A 24,814-nucleotide genomic window follows, 5' to 3' on the forward strand; every position below is an offset into this window, starting at 1 on the left:
ACTAACTAAAACAGATTTAGACTGCTGAATCTATATATTATGGTATGGTATTAAAGTGATATTAGATATTAGTTAATATTTTCAGAGTTTCTTATTTCTTATGGAGAGCTATTCCATTTTAATATCAACACTGGGTCAGTTTGGTTGTACAGCTATAATATGGAGTCTTATAAATCTAGCATGTTATTGAAATTTTCATTGAAACTTGAAATAATTTTGAAATTTTGAATAGTTCAAATAAAGTGAATGCACGAAGTAGTTACTGTCTTCTTTTGTACTGAAAAATGAATTTGACTTTAATATAACACATACCCATCTTGCTTTTATATGATTTATATTTTCTTTGAAGCAACCTTGCAAGTGTGGTGCTTTTTTTAGTTCATTTTATATCAAAGGCACTATGAGAAAGGGGTCATAGTCTGTCCTATTATCTGTGTGATTTGTGTATCTCAGTATACTCTACAAGTTGGGTATGAAGCAGAAATGTTTTTGTTTTTTTTTCCATTGGAATCTCAAAAGACTGAAAAGAGGTGACAACAAGACAATATGTACTATCAGAAGGAGCAACAAAAGATTGCATTTGTTTCAAATCTATTGGACAGTATATGGATAGTATTTGTCACTGAAATAATGTGGCTCATTTATATTGTACGTATTCTGTGGAGCTCAAAGCACTTTATGGGCACTCTCATTAATCCTAAAGCCTTGCTACTGGCTAGGTATTTGGCAGCTTTTGTCCTTACTTTGTGGCCTGGAAGACTACAGTTTAAAAGATGTTACTTGTGCAGGTATTTGCAAAGTGTTTAGAAAACCTCCCATGGAGTTAACTGAGAAGGATTTTTTACTTTATTTGTAAATTTTTATAGTAATAATTGTTTACTGAAGCCAAATACTAAATGTAATTATTTAAAATATTCTGACTCCTCTTTACCTCTAAGACAGTTTTCCTATTGAATCTGTGTTATTAATAGGACTTTCATTTCTCTACACATCCAGGATGAAATCTTAATTGCTTATCTTATTACCTCATTGCCACTACTCTGTTCAATGGGTTGCCAAGTCCTGACAATTCTCCTTTGCCAGTCTTCCCAACATGAATCTTTACCTTTATACTTCCAGAGGTATCTTAGTTCATGCATACTTCTTGGTGAGAACTGCAATAGCTTGTAATGGTACTGACACCAAAACCTTAATTTGGGAGTCTAAAAGAAGCAAACTCAGCCCACTTCTGTTGCTTACCAGCCATTTGATTTTAAGCATCTCAAAGTGTCTGAACTTTAGAGTTATTTCTGTTAAATGGCAATAACAATAACTAATTTGAAACGTTGTCTCATCATATATAAAGTGTGACAATAAAATGAGATAACATATGCCAAACAGCAAGCTCTATGTCTGACATAAATGGAACCTATTTTTGTTGCTTTCATAGTGTTCCCTTTTCCAGTTCTGTTCCATTCTGCATACCACTCTCAGATCAATATTTCTAAAATCTACTTTAATGATACCATTCTCTGTTCAAAATCCTATGAATGTTTCCAGTACTTCATATTTTCCACACTTCTTAATCTATTATCCAAGGGCCAATACAATAAGGACTCTCTATAAATCTGCCTTAATCTACAACACATGTGGTAATCTCCAGTTAACCTTGGCTACTTGACATTTCCTTTTCACATCTTTATTTTCCTACCACAGCTCATTTAATCACATAGATTCTTTTTGCCTGGAATCATCTCCCTTATATATTTTTTTAAAATAGTTTGGAACATATAAATTGTATAAAAAATTATGTCAAATCTAGGACTGCACACCACCACATGTAGATAGAATAATAATTGTGTTTTAGAGCTCTACCCACTACTTTTTAAAGCATCTCTTATCTCTCTGTGAGGAGTCAAGAAAATTTACCTCTTGGAACAAAATTCTGACATGCTGACTACTAACTAACTAGTCATAGGACACTTCTGGGCCACTCACCCATTAGCAGTTTATTTTTGTTTCCATCGAATTCACACTATCCTTTACAGATATCCTTTACAGTATCTCCCTTATTTCTGGTTTACCTATTCTCTCAGACCTGCTAAAGTCTGTTCACCTCGCTGGTTTAATTTTACACACTCCTGGCCAAAGATCTTGTGTTTCCTGGCCACTCTGAAACCCTTTCATTCATTGAATAGTTTCCCTCATGAAGATGGACATTTCGTATCTTCTATTCCCTCCCAGTTCTTCTGCTGGACTCTCCATTCCCATCCCAATCCAAATGCCACAATAATGCAGTTAAGTAGAGTTGCCAGACAGGGATTTGTTCTTGCTCTGGAATAATTTCTTGGACTTTTTTCCTTTTTCAGTTATTTAAAATCCTACTCATTGCCTACTTCTTCTAGGAAACATGCATAATATTGACTAAGAGGGACCCAAACAGTTCTTGATATGTAGTGCAGGATATAATATTACATCCTAGAGTTGTTAGGAAGATTAAATGAAACTAGAAAGAAAAATCAGGACAAGGTGAATAATCGTGAATTTTGTTCAAGCTTCATTTTCGTGGAAAAGCTTTTAAAAGATGACTATCCATGGTGATGTTTGAATTCCTACACACAAAAACTAACAAAGACAGCATTCCTAGCATTAAAGAACACCCTAGCTTATTAACTGTACCATTACCATACTGAGCACAGCCATAGAGCCATGTTTCTCACTGTGCCATTACAGCCTTTGTTATGATTTTAGAGAAGACTTATTATTTAGTGAAATATGAAACAAACTTTCAATATACTAAAAATATTACTTAATGAGAAAATAGGCTAGGCAAATAGTCAAAGCATTATTTTAAGTTTTATTATTATTTTTTTTAATGTGAACTTGGGTCCCATTTTATAAAATGCTTTGAGGAAACGTACATCCACAGCAAACTGCTAAATTACATTTAACAAATTATAGGGCTTTTCCAAAAAAAAAAAAAAATTCTCATATGCACAAATTCAGAGGAAAAATAATTATAGAATATTTATAACTAAAATTCTATGCACAAACAATTCTTGATGACCAATCTGTAGCTTATTAAATGAGAGCATTTTTTTTTCCATGGTACATGTTTAAAAATCTCCATTCTTTTTTTCCAATTGTATCTTCTCCTAATATATACCATCACTATAGCAAGATACTAGAGTGATATTTTTCAAGTAACAATTCTATATGTGATTAATAGTAAAAAATAATTTTAATGATATTGTAAAGAAAATGATAAGCCAAGAGGGAAATTTATTAAAATCTTTCACATTACCCATTCCAAATATAAGGGACTTTTCTGTAATTACAGTAGGATATTTACCTCAAATTTAGATGTAATCATGTAAATATAAACAGCCTCTTTCAACATCAAGATGAGAAAGATTTCTATTAAATTCCTGTCAGATTAAGTGCTGTATGTTATTTGGAAACACATTCTAGAGAAGAAATGATGAGTTTATTTAAATGATCACTCATGGGCAAATTTAGAATCAAAATCTTAATATGGAAATCCTTAGACATTGTATATATGATGAGTTTAAGTCTACAAAAAAGGGTGAAAACTTTCCCAAAGTCACTTCCTAGATAGGGACAGAATAAGGACCAGATATTGGTATCCGGACTCCAGGCCAGTGTCCTTTATAGGGTCAATGTTTCCATGTCAGAAACAGAAAATACATAAGGAACCATGAAGAATTGGGAAGCATTTCATATGTAATAGCTCATTTAATCTAACATCTAGATCAGGGGAGCAAGGGTTAATTATTTTCAACTTTTATTATTAAAAAAACAACCAAAAAATAAGTAAATCTAAAAACAAAGCATTGGTTTTCCTCACGTTCTTCTAATCAGCCTCATAAAATAATGTGTTCTCATTACAATCTGGTATGAAGAATTTTATTGTAAATTAATGGTTACATACTTTCACAACAACTAAAAACAAGCAGAACACATCCATATAGTTTATTTGCTATCTTTTAAAAAATGCAAACTGCTCTTTCTCTAAAACTAGAAACTTTGCAAATCATTCCAATGTTCATACCATTCAAGTTAGAGATAGAAAGCTTCTTCGGGAATGTGTCCAAGAGGATTGCTTTGTTTATGTTATATGTAATGTACAGATGGCCAATTATCCCAGTTATGAATCTAGACTACTCTCCTCAAAGTAAAGGATGAACTAGATATTTTATCTGTCTCTTAGTTTGTTTTTCTTATGATATAGTTTATGGTTTATTTTCAAATGTTCATGTTCATGAAATGCTTTAAAGATGAAATAGTCTTGATATAGACAAATGGTGAATACAAAAGAATATAGATATTTAAAATTATATGAAATAAGGAATCAGTTCTCATATAACCACTTTTTCTTCTGAAATAGAATCAATAAAGCATTTGTCAGTATCTGAATATCACTACTGCTATTCCATGTCTAAATTTCACTTAAAATGACAAATTTGTAAATATAAATTCAGGGAGCTAAAAACCCTATGCCAAAAGAAGTCCTGTCTTTTGAGTAGTAAGGATCATCCTACAAGAATGTCTTTAGAGAACATGTCGTTAATCATAACCATCATCTTTCTGAAATATAGGAATGGACTTTATCTTTTTAATAATGTAGTAAAAGCCATAAAAACATTTAAAATATTTATGAAAGTATGTTCTCATAATTCTATAAATGGCATTTGGATACACTGACAATTATAGGACACGCGAGATTTCAATGAACAATGTAATTAATACTATGCTTATGTCCTGTATAATGACCAAAATGAAGCATAACTCCTATTAATCAAAACGTTCAAATACAATAATTAAAACTGGTCTCTAATCGAATATTTGTCAAGTTTAGAACAAATTCCAGGGCTGCAGAGTCACATATATACTGAGATCGAGCATATTTGTTTGGGGAGAGAAAATGATGCTATTTTATATATTAAGGTCCTTTGCCTAAAATATGATATAAATCTTGAGTGTATATATCTAAATGTAAAATATGTTCAGTCATGAGAAAAGTTGTTTAGACATGATCAATACCTTTAAATAAGCTAATTGGAAAGAGAGAACCCAAATTAAATTAGCAAATCTTAATATAAATATTAACAAATTAATATTTAAAAAGACTTTTTCCCTTGTACTACTTTTTAAAATAAAATTGTACCCTACATAATCTGTACGCTCTTTTAATACCAGAATATAGAGGAACTTTGCTTCACTAATGAATATGTTACTTTCTATTCCCTTTAATGTAAAAGTAAATATGACTTTTTACAACACATTAGCTAATCATTAAAATGATGTTTACTAGGGAGCATGGCAGTATTCTTTAGCTTAAGAGAGGACGATGTACTGAGGAGATAAGACCATCTGTGTCTTCATTTTTAGATTTTTGTGATTATAAGTTTTATGAGTCATGAATCATGAGTTTATGATTAGACAAAACAAAATTATTCACTTGAACAATGGTATGATCATTCATCCGAAAATAGTCACTGAGCCCCTGCTTTTTACTAGGCAGTGCGCTAATGGGGTTACAGCAGTGAATGAGGCCCCAAGAAGCTTATGCTCTGGTCAGTGACCATAAAGTGAAAAGGAAATTAGAACATAGCAATGTTTACTAAATGTGTTAAGCAAAGACATGGGGGCATGTACAAGGACTAAGCCTCCTTTGGGAGAGCTAAGCGTTGACTAAACTAGTAACAGCCAGCTTTTAAACCTATAATTTATATTAGGCTGAGGGGAGGCAGGAAATATGAAATTTAAAGAAATAGTAATTTCATTTTAATTATGAGAATAACTATCAGTAATAAAAATTAAATATGGTAAAAAAATACATGTGTTTATGTTCTTGTATCTATATACACATAGAGCTAGAGAGGCAGAGAATGCAAACAAGATTGAATAGCACAAAGCACACTATGACGTATTAAGTATGCCATTAATAATAATAATAATAATAATAATAATAAAACACAATGCTGAATTTGACTAGCTTGAGGGGAAAAGATGGTATTCATAACCAGTGGGTAATGATACTGAAATAATAAAGAATCAGTTGTATTTACAAAGACAACAAAAGAACTAGCCAATTTAGTGCACTGGTCATTTCGAGAAAATAACTGAAATTTTGTGAGCTATAATAAAAATGAAACAACCTTTATGCCAGTTATTTGATGGTCTGACTTTTCTCAAAGTGACAGTCCTCTGGAGAAAGTCAAATCAAATATTCTGGGATAAGATCTCTGATATCACCTTCTTCATTTGATATTTAGATCTTTTTCATAAAAGTGCAGCTCAAAGTGTGTTTTTGAAATCTGCTTTTTAAGGTCTTTGATTGCTTCTCTGGCAAGTGGGAGGTATTTACACTTTAGGTTTGTCAGTCATTTACTATAATTAATTATAATAGTTGAAAACCTAGAAAAGGAGAAAGAAGTCAAATCTTTTAGCTATTATAATATTTATTCATGACTGAAATAAAATGTTGTAAATGTAATTTTGATTTTAAATCATCGAATTTATTTTTGAGGAAAGGACAAAAGCAAAAAGAAATACTCAGTTCAATTTAAACTTGTTATTTAGTGGCAGCATATAAACAGACTTGTTACTCATTTTGAAGGAGACTCTGAGAAAATTATTAACATGGAGTTTATTGACATAATCAAAGGCTCTGTCATCTTTAATTCTGGGTAAGTTGAGACAACACAGTCTATTATTCTTCATCTTCTTCATCATGCTTTTTATATATTTTTTGCTACAAAAATATGTAAATTGTGCTGTGGAAAAAATATATTTTATGCATAAAATATATAAAAATATTTTATATATATATTATATATATATTATATATATTACATATATATTACATATATATATATATATATATATATATATATATATATATATATATATATGTAATGTTTTAGGCCAGTGCTTATCTAATGTGCATACTAATCACTTGGGGATTTTGTTAGACTACAGAGTCTGATCCAGAACGTCTGGGGTGACATCTGAGATTCTGCATGTGTAATGAGTTCCTGGGTCATGCAGATGCCGCTTGTACAAGGACTAAATATTTAATAGAAAGGATCTATGGGATCTATGCTTACATAATATAGCATGGACCTCATGTTTACACACACACACAGAGTTATGTGCTAAGGGTTGAGTTATACTTTTCAGTTTGCAAATTGTGCGATCCTCCTGGGTGGTTATGTATTATCATCATTGATCTACTTAAGACCCTTGCTATTTGCTAGCACATTTTTACTTTATGTCACCTCTCAGTACCTTAATTCTGAGGATCTCAGTGTCTAAGATATCTAATTTCTTAATATTCATTTTTCCTGATACCTTTGGTAAATGGCACTTGGATACACTGACTTTTCAATTGAGTTTAAAATAATTCCATTTTGTCGCACAAAAAATGTACTGGGCAGTTAAGGGAGTTCATGTTTTCTTTATACACATAAGCAGATATCATTGAAGTAGGCAGCGACAATTTGAAAAAGCATAATGTAAAAACTATTAAATATGTACAATTAGAAAACATTTTACTTATTTTTAACATAATTTTTTCTAAATTTTATGCACCGTGGTACAGACTTTAAGCCTTTGAGTTAATATACTCTTTATTTTAGTAAATCAACATAATAAAGACCTTTCAGTGTCACCTTGGTTGTTCAAGTATAGTAGATGGATGAAAATATTATCACAATGAAATTATTTATATGTTATATTTCAAACAGTGAGTCAGTGTTAGAGTCAAACTTGGGACTCAATATCCAATTTCCTCTTTCTACTGTATGCATGTAGAATTGTATCAGGAATTTGATTATTGATGGGATGGATCAATTTGGATCTTTATTTGATTTACAAAGATTGCCTAAAGTGAAGAGAGAACTAGCTATCTACTAAATAAAGTTGATATCAATCAGTCTTTATTGAGCCTACGCAATGTACAGGGCATTATATAAATAATATAAAATTTTATATAAGTATAAAAGTTAGATTGCTAAAATGTAATGTCAAAATCTTTTCTGTATGGCACCCCTTGCATCAAGGCATCTAATCTTCCTGATTTTAATCTCATATCTAATAGATTCTTAAAGTTAATAAATATGTTTTGATATAAATAAAATTGTACACGTGTTTGGTTTTATCTATAACCTCTTAATAATATAAGAAAATGGAATTCTTCTCTAAGCCTTTCTTCAATAAACAAGTTTTTTTTTTTTTAAAGAATTTGTCTCTAATTTAATCTTAGTGTCCTATAAAGTCCTGCTTTTAGTATCCGCTCTCAGAAGTGAAATGCTTGTCAAATTTCCATTAGGCTGAAGGTGAAAAATTAATGAACCACTTCAGATATATCAAAACTAATGCAAGTGTATTACTCATGCAGCACAACAAATCAAAGATTCAGGTATGTTTAATTATGGTTTTGAGTTCACTCATATTTAACTTTTAAATGTATTGTTTCATATGCTTAATAGAGTATTTCAGAGAAAAAAGGAATGCAGTTACTGATTTTTTATTAATAGATAAATATATATCTCAAAGATGATTTTATTTATAGAAATATTTTTTTTTTTCCCTTAAAAAAGGTAACTTTAGAACAAGCTTAATCAGTGAGTTGATGGTAATGGATGAGTTTTGAAAACCTATGCAATATGTCTGCTGTGCAAGAGTAATTAGCTGGTGAGAAAGCATAAATATATAGCAAGCATGGGATTAATAGAATTATAATTTATTTTTTGGTTTTACCTCCGCTCCATTTTCTAGGCATTCAGAAAACCAGTAGAGACATTGAAACTATTTTTCAAGGAGTTGTTGATTCTGTCTTTTATTTTTCCATTAACTATTGAGCTCCTGTTATGTTCCTGGTTATGTACCATACAAAGAGGTAGAAGAAGTGGTCCTTGTTTTCATGAAATTTAGAGTTTAGAGGGGGAAACGAGTGGTAATGTTAATTAGAAATGACAAGCTCTGCCAAAAAGGTATATATATACTGCATAGAGCTGAGGGTGTCAGAGAAAGCTTTTTTTACAAAGTGACCTGTGAGTTAGGCTTTAAAAGAAGTGTATAGTTCAGGTGTGTGTAATGCATGAGAAGAGCAAGTGAAGTGGAAGGAATGGCTTAAGCAAAAACATGTAGGATGTAAATCACAGAATAAGTAGAGGGACAGATTAAGTTTTAGGATGAGATGTATGGAGAGGAAGGATGGAAAATAATATTGGAAATATAGGGTCTGATATTGTGAAGGACCTTGAATGGCAAGCTAAAGAGTTCAGTCTTTGTACTGAAGAGAGCTAAAATCATGCAACATTTTAAGAAGTTTCATTTTGTGTTGGTAATATGTCAGTACCTAGCATCCATGAAAACTTCAAAATAACCGATTGTATTTCTCAAATACTATAGTAGAGCCTCTCCCCATCCTTGCGGAATATGTTCCAAGAGCCCCAGTGGATGCCTGAAACCATGGATAGTACCAAATCCTATGTATACTATGATTTTTTCCTACACATACATACTTATGATAAAGTTTAATTTATAAATTGAGCACAGTAAGAGATTAACAATAATAACTAATAATATAATAGAACTATTATAACAATATACTGTAAGAAAAGTTAAGTGAATGTGGTCTCTTTCCCCCTCCTCTCTGAAAGCTGATCTGATAACTGATCTGATAACCAAGTTGGCTACTAAGTAACTAACAGGCAGGTAGTGTATACAGCATGGTCAAAGTGATGAGTCACCTCAGGCACGAATGAGCAGGATGGGAAGAGAGTTCATTACACTATTCAGAATGGTGCACAATTTGAAACATATTAATTATTTATTTCTGGAATTTTCCATTTAATATTTTCAGACCACAGTTGACGGTAACTGAAACCTTGAAAAGTGAAGCAGCAGGTGAGGGTGACTACTGTATTTCATTGTCTCATGTACACTAAAATTTCCAAAGTTAATGGCTGAAGGAATAAATACATGCTGGCAGAAGAAGAATGAGATGGCTATGCCACGGCTCCCCAGCTGGTGTGCCGTAGCACATTGATTATGCCTTGAGATGTGTATCACTGTGACCCCAGGTGTAGCCTAGAGCAGTATACTCAGGGCTGGTTACTTAGGGCTGAGAACAATTTCCTTGTGGTCTAAAAATACCCTTTAGTTTGCCTCAGCAAGCTGTATGGCTATAGCATCTTCTGTGTGAACCAGGACCTTGTTCATGGGCATGCAACCTGTGTAGTCTCGAGGGCCCCCACCTAGAAGGACCCACACCTTATTTAATGCCCTGCTATTGCCATCTTGGAAATTTCATACATTTTAAAGAGAAGTCTCATATTGTCAAATGATATAGCCAGTCTTGGTACTGTTATAAGAAAATGGTTAGGAAGCAATGAATTACACTGTGGTCAAATGCACTGCCATACATCGACATAAAAGGGGTTACTAAATTATGAGAGTAGCAATGTTCTTATATAACAACACCGATCCTAAGCTTGAATCTTTATTAGTTTTTTTTATTTTTTTTTTCAAAGCCATGGCTTCTATAGTTGCCACAGGCCTAAACTAAATATAATTTTTTAACCTTGTGGTTTTCCAGTTGATAAATTAAGGAAACACTCTGTATCATATTTTCTCATTTATAATCTGCCTGTTGGAGCCTAGGTACCAATATGGCTGAGTTGTGCACCCCCTGCAGTCCTATCAAATTAAATTCTAAGAAAACCTTTGGCAATTATTTTCCCTAATAAAAGTTCTGAAAAATATAGCTCTGTGTTCACAAACATTATTGGTTGCCTGATAGAGTCATTCCATTGTGTATTTCCTTGTCTGAGTCAGGATAAATATATAAACTGAATAGATATCTTTTAGTTCTTTCCTTAAGCACAGTTTAGTTTTTTCTCTCCGTTCTGTTTACTTGGAGTACTTGTGTATTTTTCTCTTCCTTGTGTTATCATAGCTATTTTTCCTTTTTTTTTTTTACTTAATTTTTATTTCCTCAAACACAAATGAATATAAATAGTCAAATATTCCTACAAAGTTTAATTTATAAAAATGTCACCTTCTCCCATATTTCCTTGGATCCTCTCTCTTCTATCTCCCAAAGGCGAATACTTAATTGCTTTCATCATTTTTGTTACCTACTTTTTATATTTACCTCTCTGCTTCTCAAGAGCATGTTTAAGAGTTGAATTCACATTTCACTTTTTTTATTATATTGACTTACCGCTATGGAAAATAAAGATTTAATTTTCTTTTATGAGTCTCCATGTACCCTAAACAGAGACTTTTTTCCTTTTTTCCTGCAGAATGATGCCAATTGTGTGTTAAAAGGTCATTGTTTATATTATTATGACTATAAATATTCACATCGTGTGACAATTACATTTCTTTCTTGAAAAACTTTCTGCTCCCTTTGAAGCTAATAGTTGTCTCATTTTATAGATTTTTAAAATTTTTCTGTTTGTCTAGTATCTTTTCAAATGCTAACTCTGATCTTACTGTAAATGTTCTTTCAATACATTGGGATGTATATGGTATTTCCATTATATTTGTCTTCCCAGAGACCTCCCTCCCCGAGCCTCTTGACCTACTGCTCCTATTATCACTAGGTGTGCTGCGTATGTGCCATCTTAGCCTTGTCCTTGGCTGAGAGTGTGTACTTGAGAATGGCAAAATTAAGTTGAAGTTCTACATATGGGCAGGATTTATCTACTGATGGGTTTTAACATAAGATATCTTGGGTGAGTTTTATGGTAGACATCCAGCTTTTGAGCATTTTTATGTATTCTCCATTGACCTGCTCATATTTACTACAAGTGAATCTTCTATTGCTGTAACTAGAAGGAAGGATCTTGGGCACCAAGAGAGTAAAGCAGCTGAAGCAATCATAACACTATCGCATTTGAAGTATGAGACTCACCCCTCGCTATGTCTGATGTCTCCCTGCTCACTGTCCCACTTTCGGCTTTTTGTGGGAAGGACGGAGGAAGGAAATGGAACTGTTCACACTGACTGCGTGAGTGAGGGGCTTAGGAGGAGAGACTCCTTCATAATCAGAATTTCATCAGATCTTCCTGTTTCCGGCTCCTCCTTTACCCCTACTTTAATTGGTAGCTGGTACTTTCAATTCCAAGGCCTTTCTGGGTTCTGTGGTACAAACTGTTTTACTTTTCAGCATCACCCCTCTGATGGCTTAGGTTTTGGTTTCCTTGGTGTGTTATATCAGTTGACGCCTATTCATCATCTTTCCAGCTTCTAGAATCTTATTGCTATTATCTCTTTCATTCTCTTGGCCTCTCTGGATTTATGCTTTTTTATTCCTTTGTTCTCACTTCAGTGAGAATGAAGGTAAGTGCGTGTGTACAATCTGCTATCATTAGGTAGGATACATAATAGTATTTGGACTGAATTTTTATTATGAAGTACCTCAAATAATTTTTAACAAGTAAACAGAGTATAACTAAGGAATAAACAAACAAATGAACTAAAATAAACTTGTCTCTTGATTTAAATATTTATTTTAAAAATTTTTTCAAGTGTTTTTAATTTCTCTTGACTAAGGATTCTGTTCCTTTCTCTTTTGAATACAGATGGAAGTTTTAGACAAAACCGACCAAACCTCACCTCTCTACTAGTGCAGCCGATCTCAGCGTCGCTGGTTGCAAAACTGATCTCTCCACAGAAAGACAGAACCAGAAAAGGGGTCTGTAGCCCTCTGGAACTTCCAAATAATGGTAAAGTATTTAATGTCTTTCTTTGTATCTTATAGTTTTTGTAAGAACCATGATCATTTTTAATTTCTTAAATTAACATGTTTATGATTGCTCTTTTAGGGAAAAAAAAAACATTTATCTTTGATGAGGTAAACATTTATTTCTCTTCTCTGGCTCTTTAAGGGACATTTTTGGAAAGCAATTTTGATAAGAGTGAGAGTTGACCAAACTGAGAGATTGAAAAAAAAGAGGAAACACATTTTCAACTGCAACAAAGAAAAGCAGCTTTACAAGTAAAGCGTTTTGTACTTTGATGAAAATCTGCTTAACACAGCTTCCTGGTTTCAGCTTCAGCAGTCTTGTTGCCTGCCAAGATTCAGTGGATAGCAGTCAGCTATCTGGGGTATGAAGTCTTTTAGTAGAACGCATTAAAGCCTAATTCCTGCAATTGACTAAAAAAATCCCTCTGTCTTTACGCATCATTGCCCAAGAGATGCTTCTTATACTGCAGTGTAGTTTGTCAGGCCTTGTTGGACCACATAGGATGAAACTAAAGCAGTTAAGCTACCTATGGTGAGGTGAGAGCCATGGGCTGTCTCTTATTTCTGCCTCTAGCCTGAGCTTTGGAGTTCTAAAGAGGAGACTTTCTTTACATATTGTTAAATTTGTATTTAGTTGCTGTGAAATTCAACTTGAGGGGCTCTGTTTTTGTGTCTAGACCTGGGGGCTTAACTACCCTTGTTTTATCTCATCTATTTTTCTTTTGACGATAAAAGCTTTGAAAAAATGTTTTGAAGAAGCCTAAAAAATAATCTGAATATGTTCAGAATTGTCCTCTAGTTGTGATATACTCTCTTTTCCAAGCCTATAGAGTGAGAGCCTTCTAAACTGATTATTGATTTAGTAAAGTGGGAAATATAGATAACAATGACAAACCTATGTCTTTAAACCTATGCCTGTTATTCTGAGCTCACAGATTGATCATGAGCTCTATTTGTTAAAATATGTAAACAACATTGTAATAATAGTTCAATTGTAAGGAAAGCATTGGACTTCTGAAACACTAGATTTGAACCCATATTTATTTAATTAATTAAATAAATAAATATTCAGAGCCCCTAATGTGTTCCAGCCACTGTCCTGTCCTCAGTGAGCTGACAGTCCCCATGCTAGCTCCATGAATGCTCATATACCACCTCCCCGCTGAGAGCCTCTGTATCTGCATCTACAGAAAAGAATCTAACCCTCTAGTATCTCAGGTTGCTATGAGGATCAAGTTATGATGTATATCTGAGTACTTTTGCATACTGTAAAAGCATATTGTAAAATGTTAACAAGTGTCTTCCTTATCAAATAACTATACCAATATCCTCCATAATATGTTGAATGTCTGCATAATAATGGCATAGCCAAGCAAAATAACATTCTCCAGTGGTATCTCTATAATAATTTAGCAACATGTATGGGGCTTAGAAGAAATATTGAGATATATACTGAAACCTGTTTATAACTCTAGTGTTAAAGAAGTAACAAGATAGGCCTGCTTTCCAAAGAGTTATGCCATATGCAATTTTTCTCATAGGTACAGTAATTATCATTGTTTTAAAAAAAATTCAGGCAGATATATTTAAATTGAGAAGATATGTTATAATGGGCCTTTCTTTCATAATTTTTTAAAATATAAAATATTACATTTAGATTTCTCTAATACTGATTGAACAGTCTGAGTGAGTTGTTAAACTAATCTTAAATGTAAGATAATGACCCTTTACCCCAACATTTTGCACAATAATACTCATAATAGAGTCAAGATAATTAACTTTTAAGTTTTCTCATAAACACATAAATACAGTAGTTGCTCACTATGATATACATCAGGACGGGACATGAAAATGATACAGAATGAGATGCTTTTTTTTAAGCAATAGAGCAATGCTTATATTTTTATGGATTAAAGAAAAACAATTTAAAGCATAGTATAATTTATCATAATGTTGAATTTTTTAAATATAGTCCTGAGCTTTAGTATAGGAAAATCTTCACTCAGAAGTTTAGACAGAAATACATTAAATATATGTGCAAATCAACTAATTATTTATCTTACCTATTTAATCCTGTATATACACTGAATCAGAATTCTCTAAAGTCCACACAATAGTGTAGCGGAATTTGCCTATCGTATTTGCTTTCTCAGCATTTGTTTGCCTCTCTTCCTTTTCGAACAGTTGCCAGTATTTTCCAGCAATATAGAATGAGTAGTTTTAACCACATCCCAAGCTCTAGAAATATATCACAATTAGCTCAAGCCGATTAACATATCACATCAACCATATTATAATGGTTGATTGAAGAATGATCTGAGTCTTGCCAACCAAGGCCTAGACTCAATTTCTGGACTTTGAGGAATGACTCACTTTAATACTAGAGCTGAACAAGAAACCATGTAGACTTGGGATCTTTTGATAGCTTTCTTAGGACATTGAAAGTATAGCTTTAATGTATTTCTGTCTATAGGTGAATAATGGTGGGGGCAGAGAGGAAGGAGCTAAGGAGGGATGGGGGAGAGAGAGAAAGACTCAGAGAGAGAGAATCTTGTCAAATGATTTCAGTTATAAATAGAGCCTTGTCTGAAGCTCAACCTACTGAACTAGCCATATACATGAGTCAATACATTTACCCCACCCTTTTTTTCAGTGAATTTATGTTGGATTTTTAGTTTCTTGCAACCAAAAGCTACCTAACTAATACAGATCATAAAACTTAAATTAAATCAAAGGATAAAATATCTAGATTTATGAAATAGACTCAGCAAAATAAATTGGAGAGCATGGACATTCGAAAAGCTCTGAGAGAACTAAGAATAGTATGTGGCATAGGTAAAGAAGCAGAAGAAAAGTTCTTGTAAGTATTTATATATATATGAATATTTTTTGCATTGCTTAGTTAATTGAATATTCACTCCACTTTATTTTTCATGGTAATTCTTTTTGTAGGTCTTATCTATTGTTCTAATATTTTGTCAGTCTTTGTTCTTGAGAATCAACTAAAACATGGAAATTTGCAGTTTTAGATATTAATCTGAGCTTGTGGTTAAAAACTGTGAATATAGTAAAGAAAGTAGAGGAAAAAGTACAAAATCTATTAATGTAATTTAGGGTGAAAATGTAAATGTATCAAATTAAAAGAAACATTTTAATGTTTTTTGAATCATTTTTGAAGAATAGAAAAATGACTATTTCTATGTTGCAAAAAACAGCATAATCAGTGATGACAAGTTTTTATATAAGTAAAATTGGGTCATATCTCTTCAAATGGATATATATATGTATATGTATACTTATATATGGATATATATATATGGATATGTATACTTATATATATATAGTTACTATTTTTCTATTCAATATTATATATATTCTTTGATGAAAATTACTTTTATTAGAATAATACAATGCTTACTGGTTGTTTATATTGTTTATATTTTTATATTAGTTATATTATTTATAATTTTTATATATTTCAAATGTATTTCAAAGATTTATATTTCTAATTTGTTAACAGCTATTGAAAGTACACATTCTTATCATTTCTTGAGCAGATTTTTTAAAACAATGTATTGAACATATTATCCACAAATTGTGGTTATACTAAAATTTACTGGCAAATACTACATTATAACAGTTCAGGAAATACTCATTAACAAGAAATGTTAGTACAGTTGAATCCGGCATATTTATTTGTTACATATGAGACTAATCAACTTGTTCATAGTAGCCCCAGGAGAGAATTTTTCAGGAGTAAGTTTAAAAAAATTGAAAACTTGTTTTGGAGCAGGATGGGCTTTAGTAAATTCTAGTCATCAACAAGGAAGAAAATTTCCAGATGAACATGATATAAAAATTTAATTTGTTCAGATTTTTTTTGTATATAGCATACATGTAGATATGGTGACCACTCAATACAAAAAAAAAAAAAAAAAAAAAAATCAGTGAGCTAGAGTACTTTTAGGAAAGACCGATTGGTATTGTGAGACATAGTAGCTATTAAGAGTCACTAAACTGAGCAATGGTGACACCCCAATTTTATGGCTCTTCAAGCAGTCAGTTGCACAGTGAACCTAGGAGTCTGAGCTGGAAGCTGATAAGAGAGTATCCGTTAGAAGTAAAGATCAGCCTTGACGAGCTGCCAGTCTGAAGTCTTTGGACAAAAGAAAAAAAAGCTTCTGAAACCACTTTGAAGGACTGTTCATCAAGGGTCTTAAACAGAGTGAACATAGGTGGGAAACCTATTGTCCAGAGTCAACAGAAAGTACAGTCAATTCTCTATGTCCTAGAGGGTTCAGGTTGGATTTTCTGAGGGTGACACAGATCTGTCATTCACCTAGAACTTCTCAAGTTTACAGCTTTCTGTTTCGACAGTTTTGATTTTAGGAAGTGTTTCAGCTTAGATTCAGTCTAAAATTTTATTCGTTTGTTTGCTAAAAGACCTAAAGACAACCTGAGATACATACTTTTAAGCAAAATTACTTTAATAAGTGTCATCCAGTTTTTGGTATTTCTCAGCAATTTTTAGTTTGTTGCATTCTTACCACGTCATTTCTCAAGTACCTGTCACTCCTTGCAAATTACAGAAGCTCCAACTAAACTTTGTAGTTTGTGTATGTTACAAAATCTGTTAGAGCATACCCTATCTTTATATTATTTTGATGATTCTTTTTTTCAGAATGGGCTAACATTGTGATTTACTAACCTAGAAACTGCAGGAAATTCCTTAACAACTTGCTGGTTCTATATTCTGCTGTTCCTTTCATGTAACATATTTCTCACTATTATTCTGTTCAGTGTTATCCAAATATGTCTTGTACATTTGTGTTTCATGTTGTAAAGCTCCAGTATCCTCTGAAGCTCAGTGCAAATGCCATCTCCTCCTTAAAAAGCCTTTTACATTTCTACTGAAGTAGGAAGTAGCTTCTACTGACTCTGCCATGCTTTAGGCACTTACGTGCTACTTGGCATCATGATATGATCCGAGGTAGAATAAAAGCAACTTGAATTTTTATGTGAATGTATTGTTTCTACTTTATTTTAATATGATTTCAATCTTTGAAGTCTCTGTTATGGCCCAAGATATGATCAGTGCCCTATGTATATTTAAATAGAATATGAACTCTGTAGTTGTCGGGGATGGATAGATAGATAGATAGATAGATAGATAGATAGATAGATAGATAGATAGATAGATAGATAGATACACACACATTTAGACTAAATTCCTTAATCAGATTGTTCAAATATTCTCTATCTTATTAGTTTTAAAATCTCTTACTATGAGTATAAATTTGTCCATTTTACCTTGTAGTTCTGTCAATTTTTGATTTACATATTTTGAGGTCATTTCTTAGGTATTTACAAATTCAAATATATCATACTTTCTTTGTTAGTTGAAGTACATCTCAGATGAAGGGTTCCTTTTATATCTATAATGCTTGTCTGAAATTTGATTTGACCTGATATTAATTTAGCTATACTAGCTTTTTTGAGGCAGGGGAGTAGTTATATTTTTATGTTAAATCTTTTTTAACTTTCAACCATTTTGTATCTTTTTTTACCATGTTAATAGCAACTAATTTGTATTTAAATACAATATAATCATCTTTTAAGTGGAGCACCTGATCCATTACATTTAACGTGATTACTGATGTATATATACTTATATTTTGCATCTTAATTTGGTTCCCTTCTCTATACCACATATGTTTTCCTTTTGTTTTTTCTTTTCAGATTTAGATTTTTTGTCATTATATTTCTCCCTATTTCAGAAGTTATGAATTCTTTATTGTATTCTTTTAGAAGTACCTTATATTCACAGCTTCTTAAGCATTCCTTGATCCTGCTCTACTCCGTGCCAGGTAACTTTCTTTGCTGTCCTTTGGAAGGAGTGAGGAATGCAATCCTTTATGGTTCCTACTTTCTGGAGGAAGAGTCTTTTTTCTTTTATTCTTTCTTTTTTTAAAGAGTTGCCTTCTTCTCACCAATTTGGGCAGGCCCAGAGCTTTCTCTCCTAACTTTTGCATCCCTTGAGGATAGCAAGGTTAAAGGTTCTCTCAGGTTCAGGTAACTTCCCTCAGGTCAAAAGCAGTTTTATTGCTTTGCTTATCTGGATTCCTATAATAACTTAAATTTTGCCCAGCAATTTCTTATTTTCTTGCTAGTTCTCAGATGCTGTTAGCAAGATTTGTTTAGTATGATATTCATCACTGTAAATTATTCTCAGTTAGAGCGTTGGTCTGAATATCCTAGCCCACCATATTACTAGAAAAGGAACCCTTCTCCTCCCGTCCTGACAACATATATGGATGACTCAATGAATATGCCTGGATAGGTTGACATATAGTCAAGTTGCCATCAAGAAATCAACGATACACTGAAAATGTTCAATTCAAAGTTTAGTCAGGGACCTATGCACAAGCACAGATAGGTAAAGAGAAACAGAAAAGGAATGGTGACTACCATAAGGCCAGTAATTGTTACTACCTCTAAACCTGAAGGGACAAGAAGAGAGTGTGGGTATAGCAACTGGCAAGTCCTTGAGCTAGAGGAGAGGGCAGTCTAACAGGAACTGTGGCTTTTAGTTAAGAATTGCAGTCACCACCAGCAAGTGACCAGCCAAGTAGGGGGATGAAAAATAAATAATACTTCTCTTATCCAACCTTGTGATCACTTATTGATGCTTTTATTGACTAAAGCCAACCTAAAGCCAAGAGTAAAGGAGCCAGGTACATGGACTCCAAAAAGGTCGGCCTCCTGGGGCACAGAGCTGGTCAAGGGTGAAAATAGATCTAGATGGACAAGTGGAAAATATGCAGCACAGATAGTTGCAGTTGATTAGTTTTCTGACTAATTTGATGATGTGTGTTTTGTAGAATGGTTTGGTATAGAGCTGTGGAAAATCTGTCAATCAATTTTCACTCTTATAAGAGATGCAAATAGGGTAAAAAAAAATTTTCCTGGGTGCATATTTTTCAAAATATCTACTTAAATAATTTTATTAATTAAAAAACATAATATTTAATTCAACTTTAAATATCTTTTCCAAACACATGCAAGCTCACAAGAGTACATATATATGTGTATGTGTGTATGTATGTATTGGAGACTCAGAGCATAACTGCTATTACATAAAAGTATGTGGTGAAAGAAACTAAGCAAATGATTTTCATTTAATATTTCTATGCTAGCATCATTTTTTCAGAACCAAAATTTTATAGTATCAAAACAGATTTGGGGAGTATTAATGCATAGAGCTCTCTTCTGACTTGCAGACAGCTAACTGCCTCTCTTAGCATCTTCACATGGCCTTTCCCCTGTGTACACACATGAATGAGAGATCTCTTGTGTTCCTTTTTCCTCTTATAAGGTCATCTTTCTTATTGGATTAGACTCTCACTCATAATACCTCATTTAACATTAATTACTCCCTTAAGGCCCTATCTACAAATACAGCCAAACTGGCGGTTAAGGTTTCAACATATGGATTTCGAAGGGACACAGTTCAGTCCAGAATACGTTCCTTACACCCAGCATTACCACTATTGACACCTTAATATAAATTCTTCTAGATTTATATATATACATATATATGTATTTTAATAGCAAAATGAGATTATTTTAGAATTTATCTAATTATCTCCACTTTTTCATAATAGTAAACTTTATTATTATTTTTTTTAATGTAGACTATATTTTTACTATTCACTTCAGTCTTTTACAGTGGATTTATCTAAACCAAGATCTAATCTAGGGCTACAAACTACATTTTTTTCTAATCTAAGGTAATCCTTTTTTTCCTTCTCTTGACGCTGACTTGCCTATGGAATCGTCAGTTTTTACATGTGATCTACCTTCTTAATTTGTGGGATGCTTCTCTGTGATTTTATTTCACTAGTTCCTCTATTCCTTGTATTTTCAGTAAACTAAGACTTAGTTCTTTTTTTTAAAGAAAATTTTCTCGTAGCTGATATTATTGTAAGTATCCAGAATATGGTAAGATGATGTCATTGATTCAGGTGAGGTCGGACGTAGTTCGGTCTTAAGACTTGAATTACACCCATGTATAAGGCAACATTCACTGGAAGATAGACTGAAATGCAGTTTCTGAGGAAATTCCAATATGGCAGGAAGAACATAGTATCTAACATTAGTTTGTATGCATTGGTGTGGACACTCCAGTTATTTGCTCCCAGTCCATTGTGATTAGTCAGTATGTATGTTATATCAGTTGATACATATTTTAAATAAGACCCTTGCTGTAGAGCATATAATAACCAATCAACAATACTGGTTCAGAAAAACATTTGGCATGTGGAAAATGGAGCACCTAGAAATATATACCAGTTATGATAGTATAGAATCCAGAAACAGTTTATATTCATAATTAGACAAGCAGTGAATTTAGGAAATATATTAGCAGGTTACAGAGTCTGAATCATCAAAACTGATTCTAGAAAAGATTCCAGTCTCTGTGCAGAGAAATTGAAAAAAAAAAAATTCAGAGCCCCAATTATAGAAGTTCTACCTAAAATCAGGTAGCCAAGAAAGAGACTCAAGATATAGTAGGTCACCAAATAACACTGTTGCATTCAACACCATTTCATTATAATATTAATGAGAAAAAAAATTGATTCCAGCCAGGGTGATTGTCTGTGGAATTTACATGTTCTCTTACATCTGGGTAGGTTTTCTCCAGGTACTATGATTTCTTCCCACATCCTAAAGATGTATATATTAGGTTCATTGGTGTGCCTCAGTTGTCCCAAGCTGAGTGAGTGTGCATGTGGGTGTGCTGCACTCTATGCTAGAAGGGCAGAATGTCCAGGGTGGGTTTTCACCTTGTTCCCTGAGCTGCCATTTTAGACTCCAGCTACCCTCAACCCTGAATTGGAATAAGTGGATTAGAAAGTAATCATCTTATTTGTTTTTTATTAATCTTTCTTAAATGCATACATAGCTCACATTAATGTTTAATATTAGAAATGCTTGGTGAATTTTTTAAAATTTATTTTTCAATTACAGTTGAAACAATATTTTATCAGTTTCAACATAGTGATTAGACATTTACATGCCTTTCGAAGTGATTACCCCAATAAGTCTAGTACCCATCTACACCAGACATAGTTATTACAATATCATTGACTGTATTTTCTATGCTTTACTTTACATCCCATTAACTATTTTTATAACTGACAATTTGTATTTCTGAATCCTTTTCCCCTTTTTCACCCATCCCCCCAACACTCCTCCCACCTGGCGACTATCAGTTTGTTCTTTGGGTCTTTGTTTAGAAGTTTGATCGTGGTTTTTTTTTTTTTGTGGCCAGAAATATGCCTTGGGTACTTAACTCTTGTTCATATCAATTAGCCTATGGAGAGAGGTGCCTACTTTTATATCTTAGCTTTGACACTCCTCACCGTATTTGAATATAAATATTCTCTGAGTGGAACACATTTTTATCATCTTGAAATCTTTTGAACTTCACATGTCAAATTTAAAGATGCCATCAAACTTCGAAACATGAAAGACAGAGAACATTTGGTAAATGTGAGCTGGAAATATTATCTTATAGTAGTTATACATATATACATACACATGCACTGACTTTTTGAATAATAAACTACACCTAAATGTTCTCCAGAATTTTCTAATTTTAAAAGCAAATTTTATTTTGCAATAAATTCAAACTTACAGAAAAGTTGCAAGAATAGTGCAAAGACTTTGTTTCTCCTTTAACTACCCAAGAGCAAGCTACAATCATGATTCACCATTACATCTGAATTCTCCCACAAACAATGACATTCTCCTACACAAATGATATACCATCACTATCAGAATTAAACATTGATATATTACTACCATATCCTCCCTAAGCCCTATTCAACTTTTTGCCAGTTGTCCCAGTAATGTACTAAACAGCAAATAGATCTAAACTAGGATAATGTCCTGTAACTTGTCAAGTCTTTCATTTCCTTCAACTTGGAATAGTTTCTATCTTTTCTTAACATTCCTTGCTTTATTACCCTTTAAGCTTACATGCCAATTATCTTCAGAATGTTCCCCAATCTGGGTCTATCTGATGTTTTTTCATGAATAAATTCAGGCTCTACATATTTGACAGCAATATAATAGAAATTAGACTAATACCAATTTGTCCCATTACTGGTAATGCTAGCTTGGATCACTTGATTAAAGTAGTATCTGACCAATTTCCTCATTGAAGATTTTTTTTTTTATAATCAGTAAGCATTTAAAATGATGCAAACATCCCATCCCCATCCCCTCCTACCTTTACCCACTAGTTTTAACGTTTTTGATACTTCTTGCCCAGTAAGTCACCATCAAGTTTATGCCAGTGGTCTCTTTCCAAGTCCATCATTCCTTCTGCATTTATTAGTTAGAATTTTACTGTAAAAAAGAGCTTTCTTTTTCCTGTTTGTATGTTTTTGTTTTTATGCATATATTATCAATTAATTACATAATGGATTTATATTTCTAATTTATTCAATGGGTTGTAATTCAATCCTATTTTCATTTTGATGTTCAACTTGTCACCGGTCAGCCAGTGATAGCTACTTCAACCTGGCTTTTGTGTCCTTTTGTATATCCTCATTACTCTTTGATTATTTACTTAATTTTTGGAACAGAAAGTTGTATCAAATCATCTTGTACTTTTTCTGCCCCAACTCTGTTATCAGCCATTGCTCCAAAGGGTTTTAATTTCTTTGAGTAGATAATGATGTCTAAGAAATAAGGTGCAATTCTAGATTTTTTTCATGGTTATTGGAGTGTTACTTCTTTCAAGACCTCTTAGTAAACGAAGCTAGGAAAATAGAGTTATATTTTAATATTACATTTTGATGTAAATAGATATGAATATAAATATATCACAGATTTATATCTGTTTATTTGCATATCTATATATATAGAAAATCATAAGTATATATTGATACCTAGTTTTTTTTCCCTCTCTTTTTATGTTTGTAAATTCCATTTCTGACAGTGAGAAATTTGCTTCTCATTATCCTGAATATGTTCACTCATGTGATAAGTTCCACTGAGTGTAATCAGTTGATGTTAGTACTCCTTCCTCCACTATAGCTCTGACAGCCAAGCCAGGAGCACTTAGGCTATCCACCCTATATCAAATTCTCCACCTATCCCTCAGTCACAATGCAGTTAACTTCCTCACCTCACAAAGGCTCCAATACGATGTGTTGTTCAGCTTCGAAATGGGGATGTCTTTAGTGTGCTTCAGTGACTTCTGTCATTACACTATTTCCCCCTGATAGCTGCTTTCCTCCCCATTTTCAGGCTTTCACACACATATACACCACATGCACAGCCTGTCTATATTATGCTTGGGCCCTGATGCCCTGTGCTGTACTGGAACAATCTATTGGGGTGCCTGTCTTATCTCACATGGTCTTCAACCCCTTGCTCTAGGCTGTAATGGCATCATTTTCTTCTGCCACTGTCAGAGGTGCTAACTTGGCCCTCACCTAATGGCTTTAGAACTGACTCACTCAGTAGGAGAAAGGAAGGGAAGGAGAAGAGGAAGAAAACATTCACTGTTTTTAAATACCTCAATGTATAATTCACATAAATATTATTAAGCAATGCATTTCTTGTACATTTTTTCATTTAGCACTCTGTGGTTAATATCTTTTGCATGCTATCATATGTACATTTACTCCATTGCTTCTGGGTTCTATATAATATTTAAAAAGATAACTTTACTACGTTTGATATATCCATTACACCATAGACACACACCTAAATCACCCTCACTTCTGTGCTACCAAACATTATATATTCAAAGTTCCTCTTGTATTTTCTATTTCTTTAGCAACAGGAATTTATGGCATTCTGGTATTGTGTTTTTTTGACAAGCTTGATATTAATCTGGTACATGTTTTTTTTGTAAGTAATCTGCTTTTTCACTCTGAGAACTTCTAGAATTTTTTTTTCTTAAATTTAACTATAAAATATATAGATGTGTTTTTCCTTTTCTGGAAAAATTATTATTGTTATAGTTAT

At 32.8% G+C, this 24,814-nt stretch overlaps 1 protein-coding gene across 6 annotated transcripts in view; it reads left to right on the forward strand.

Annotated features, from left to right (window-relative positions):
• Nucleotides 1-24,814, forward strand: part of NAALADL2 (N-acetylated alpha-linked acidic dipeptidase like 2) — a 1,088,713-nt gene that overhangs the window by 776,413 nt on the left and 287,486 nt on the right. For all 6 annotated transcript variants that reach the window (XM_039865076.1, XM_039865077.1, XM_039865078.1 and 3 more), the window contains one exon: nucleotides 12,603-12,746. In XM_039865076.1, coding sequence (XP_039721010.1) covers nucleotides 12,603-12,746 — 144 coding nt within the window. The remainder of the gene's footprint in view (nucleotides 1-12,602; nucleotides 12,747-24,814) is intronic.

Source organism: Pteropus medius, unplaced genomic scaffold (genome assembly GCF_902729225.1).
Source record: "Pteropus medius unplaced genomic scaffold, Ma_sr-lr_union100, whole genome shotgun sequence".
Classification (NCBI taxonomy): domain Eukaryota; kingdom Metazoa; phylum Chordata; class Mammalia; order Chiroptera; family Pteropodidae; genus Pteropus; species Pteropus medius.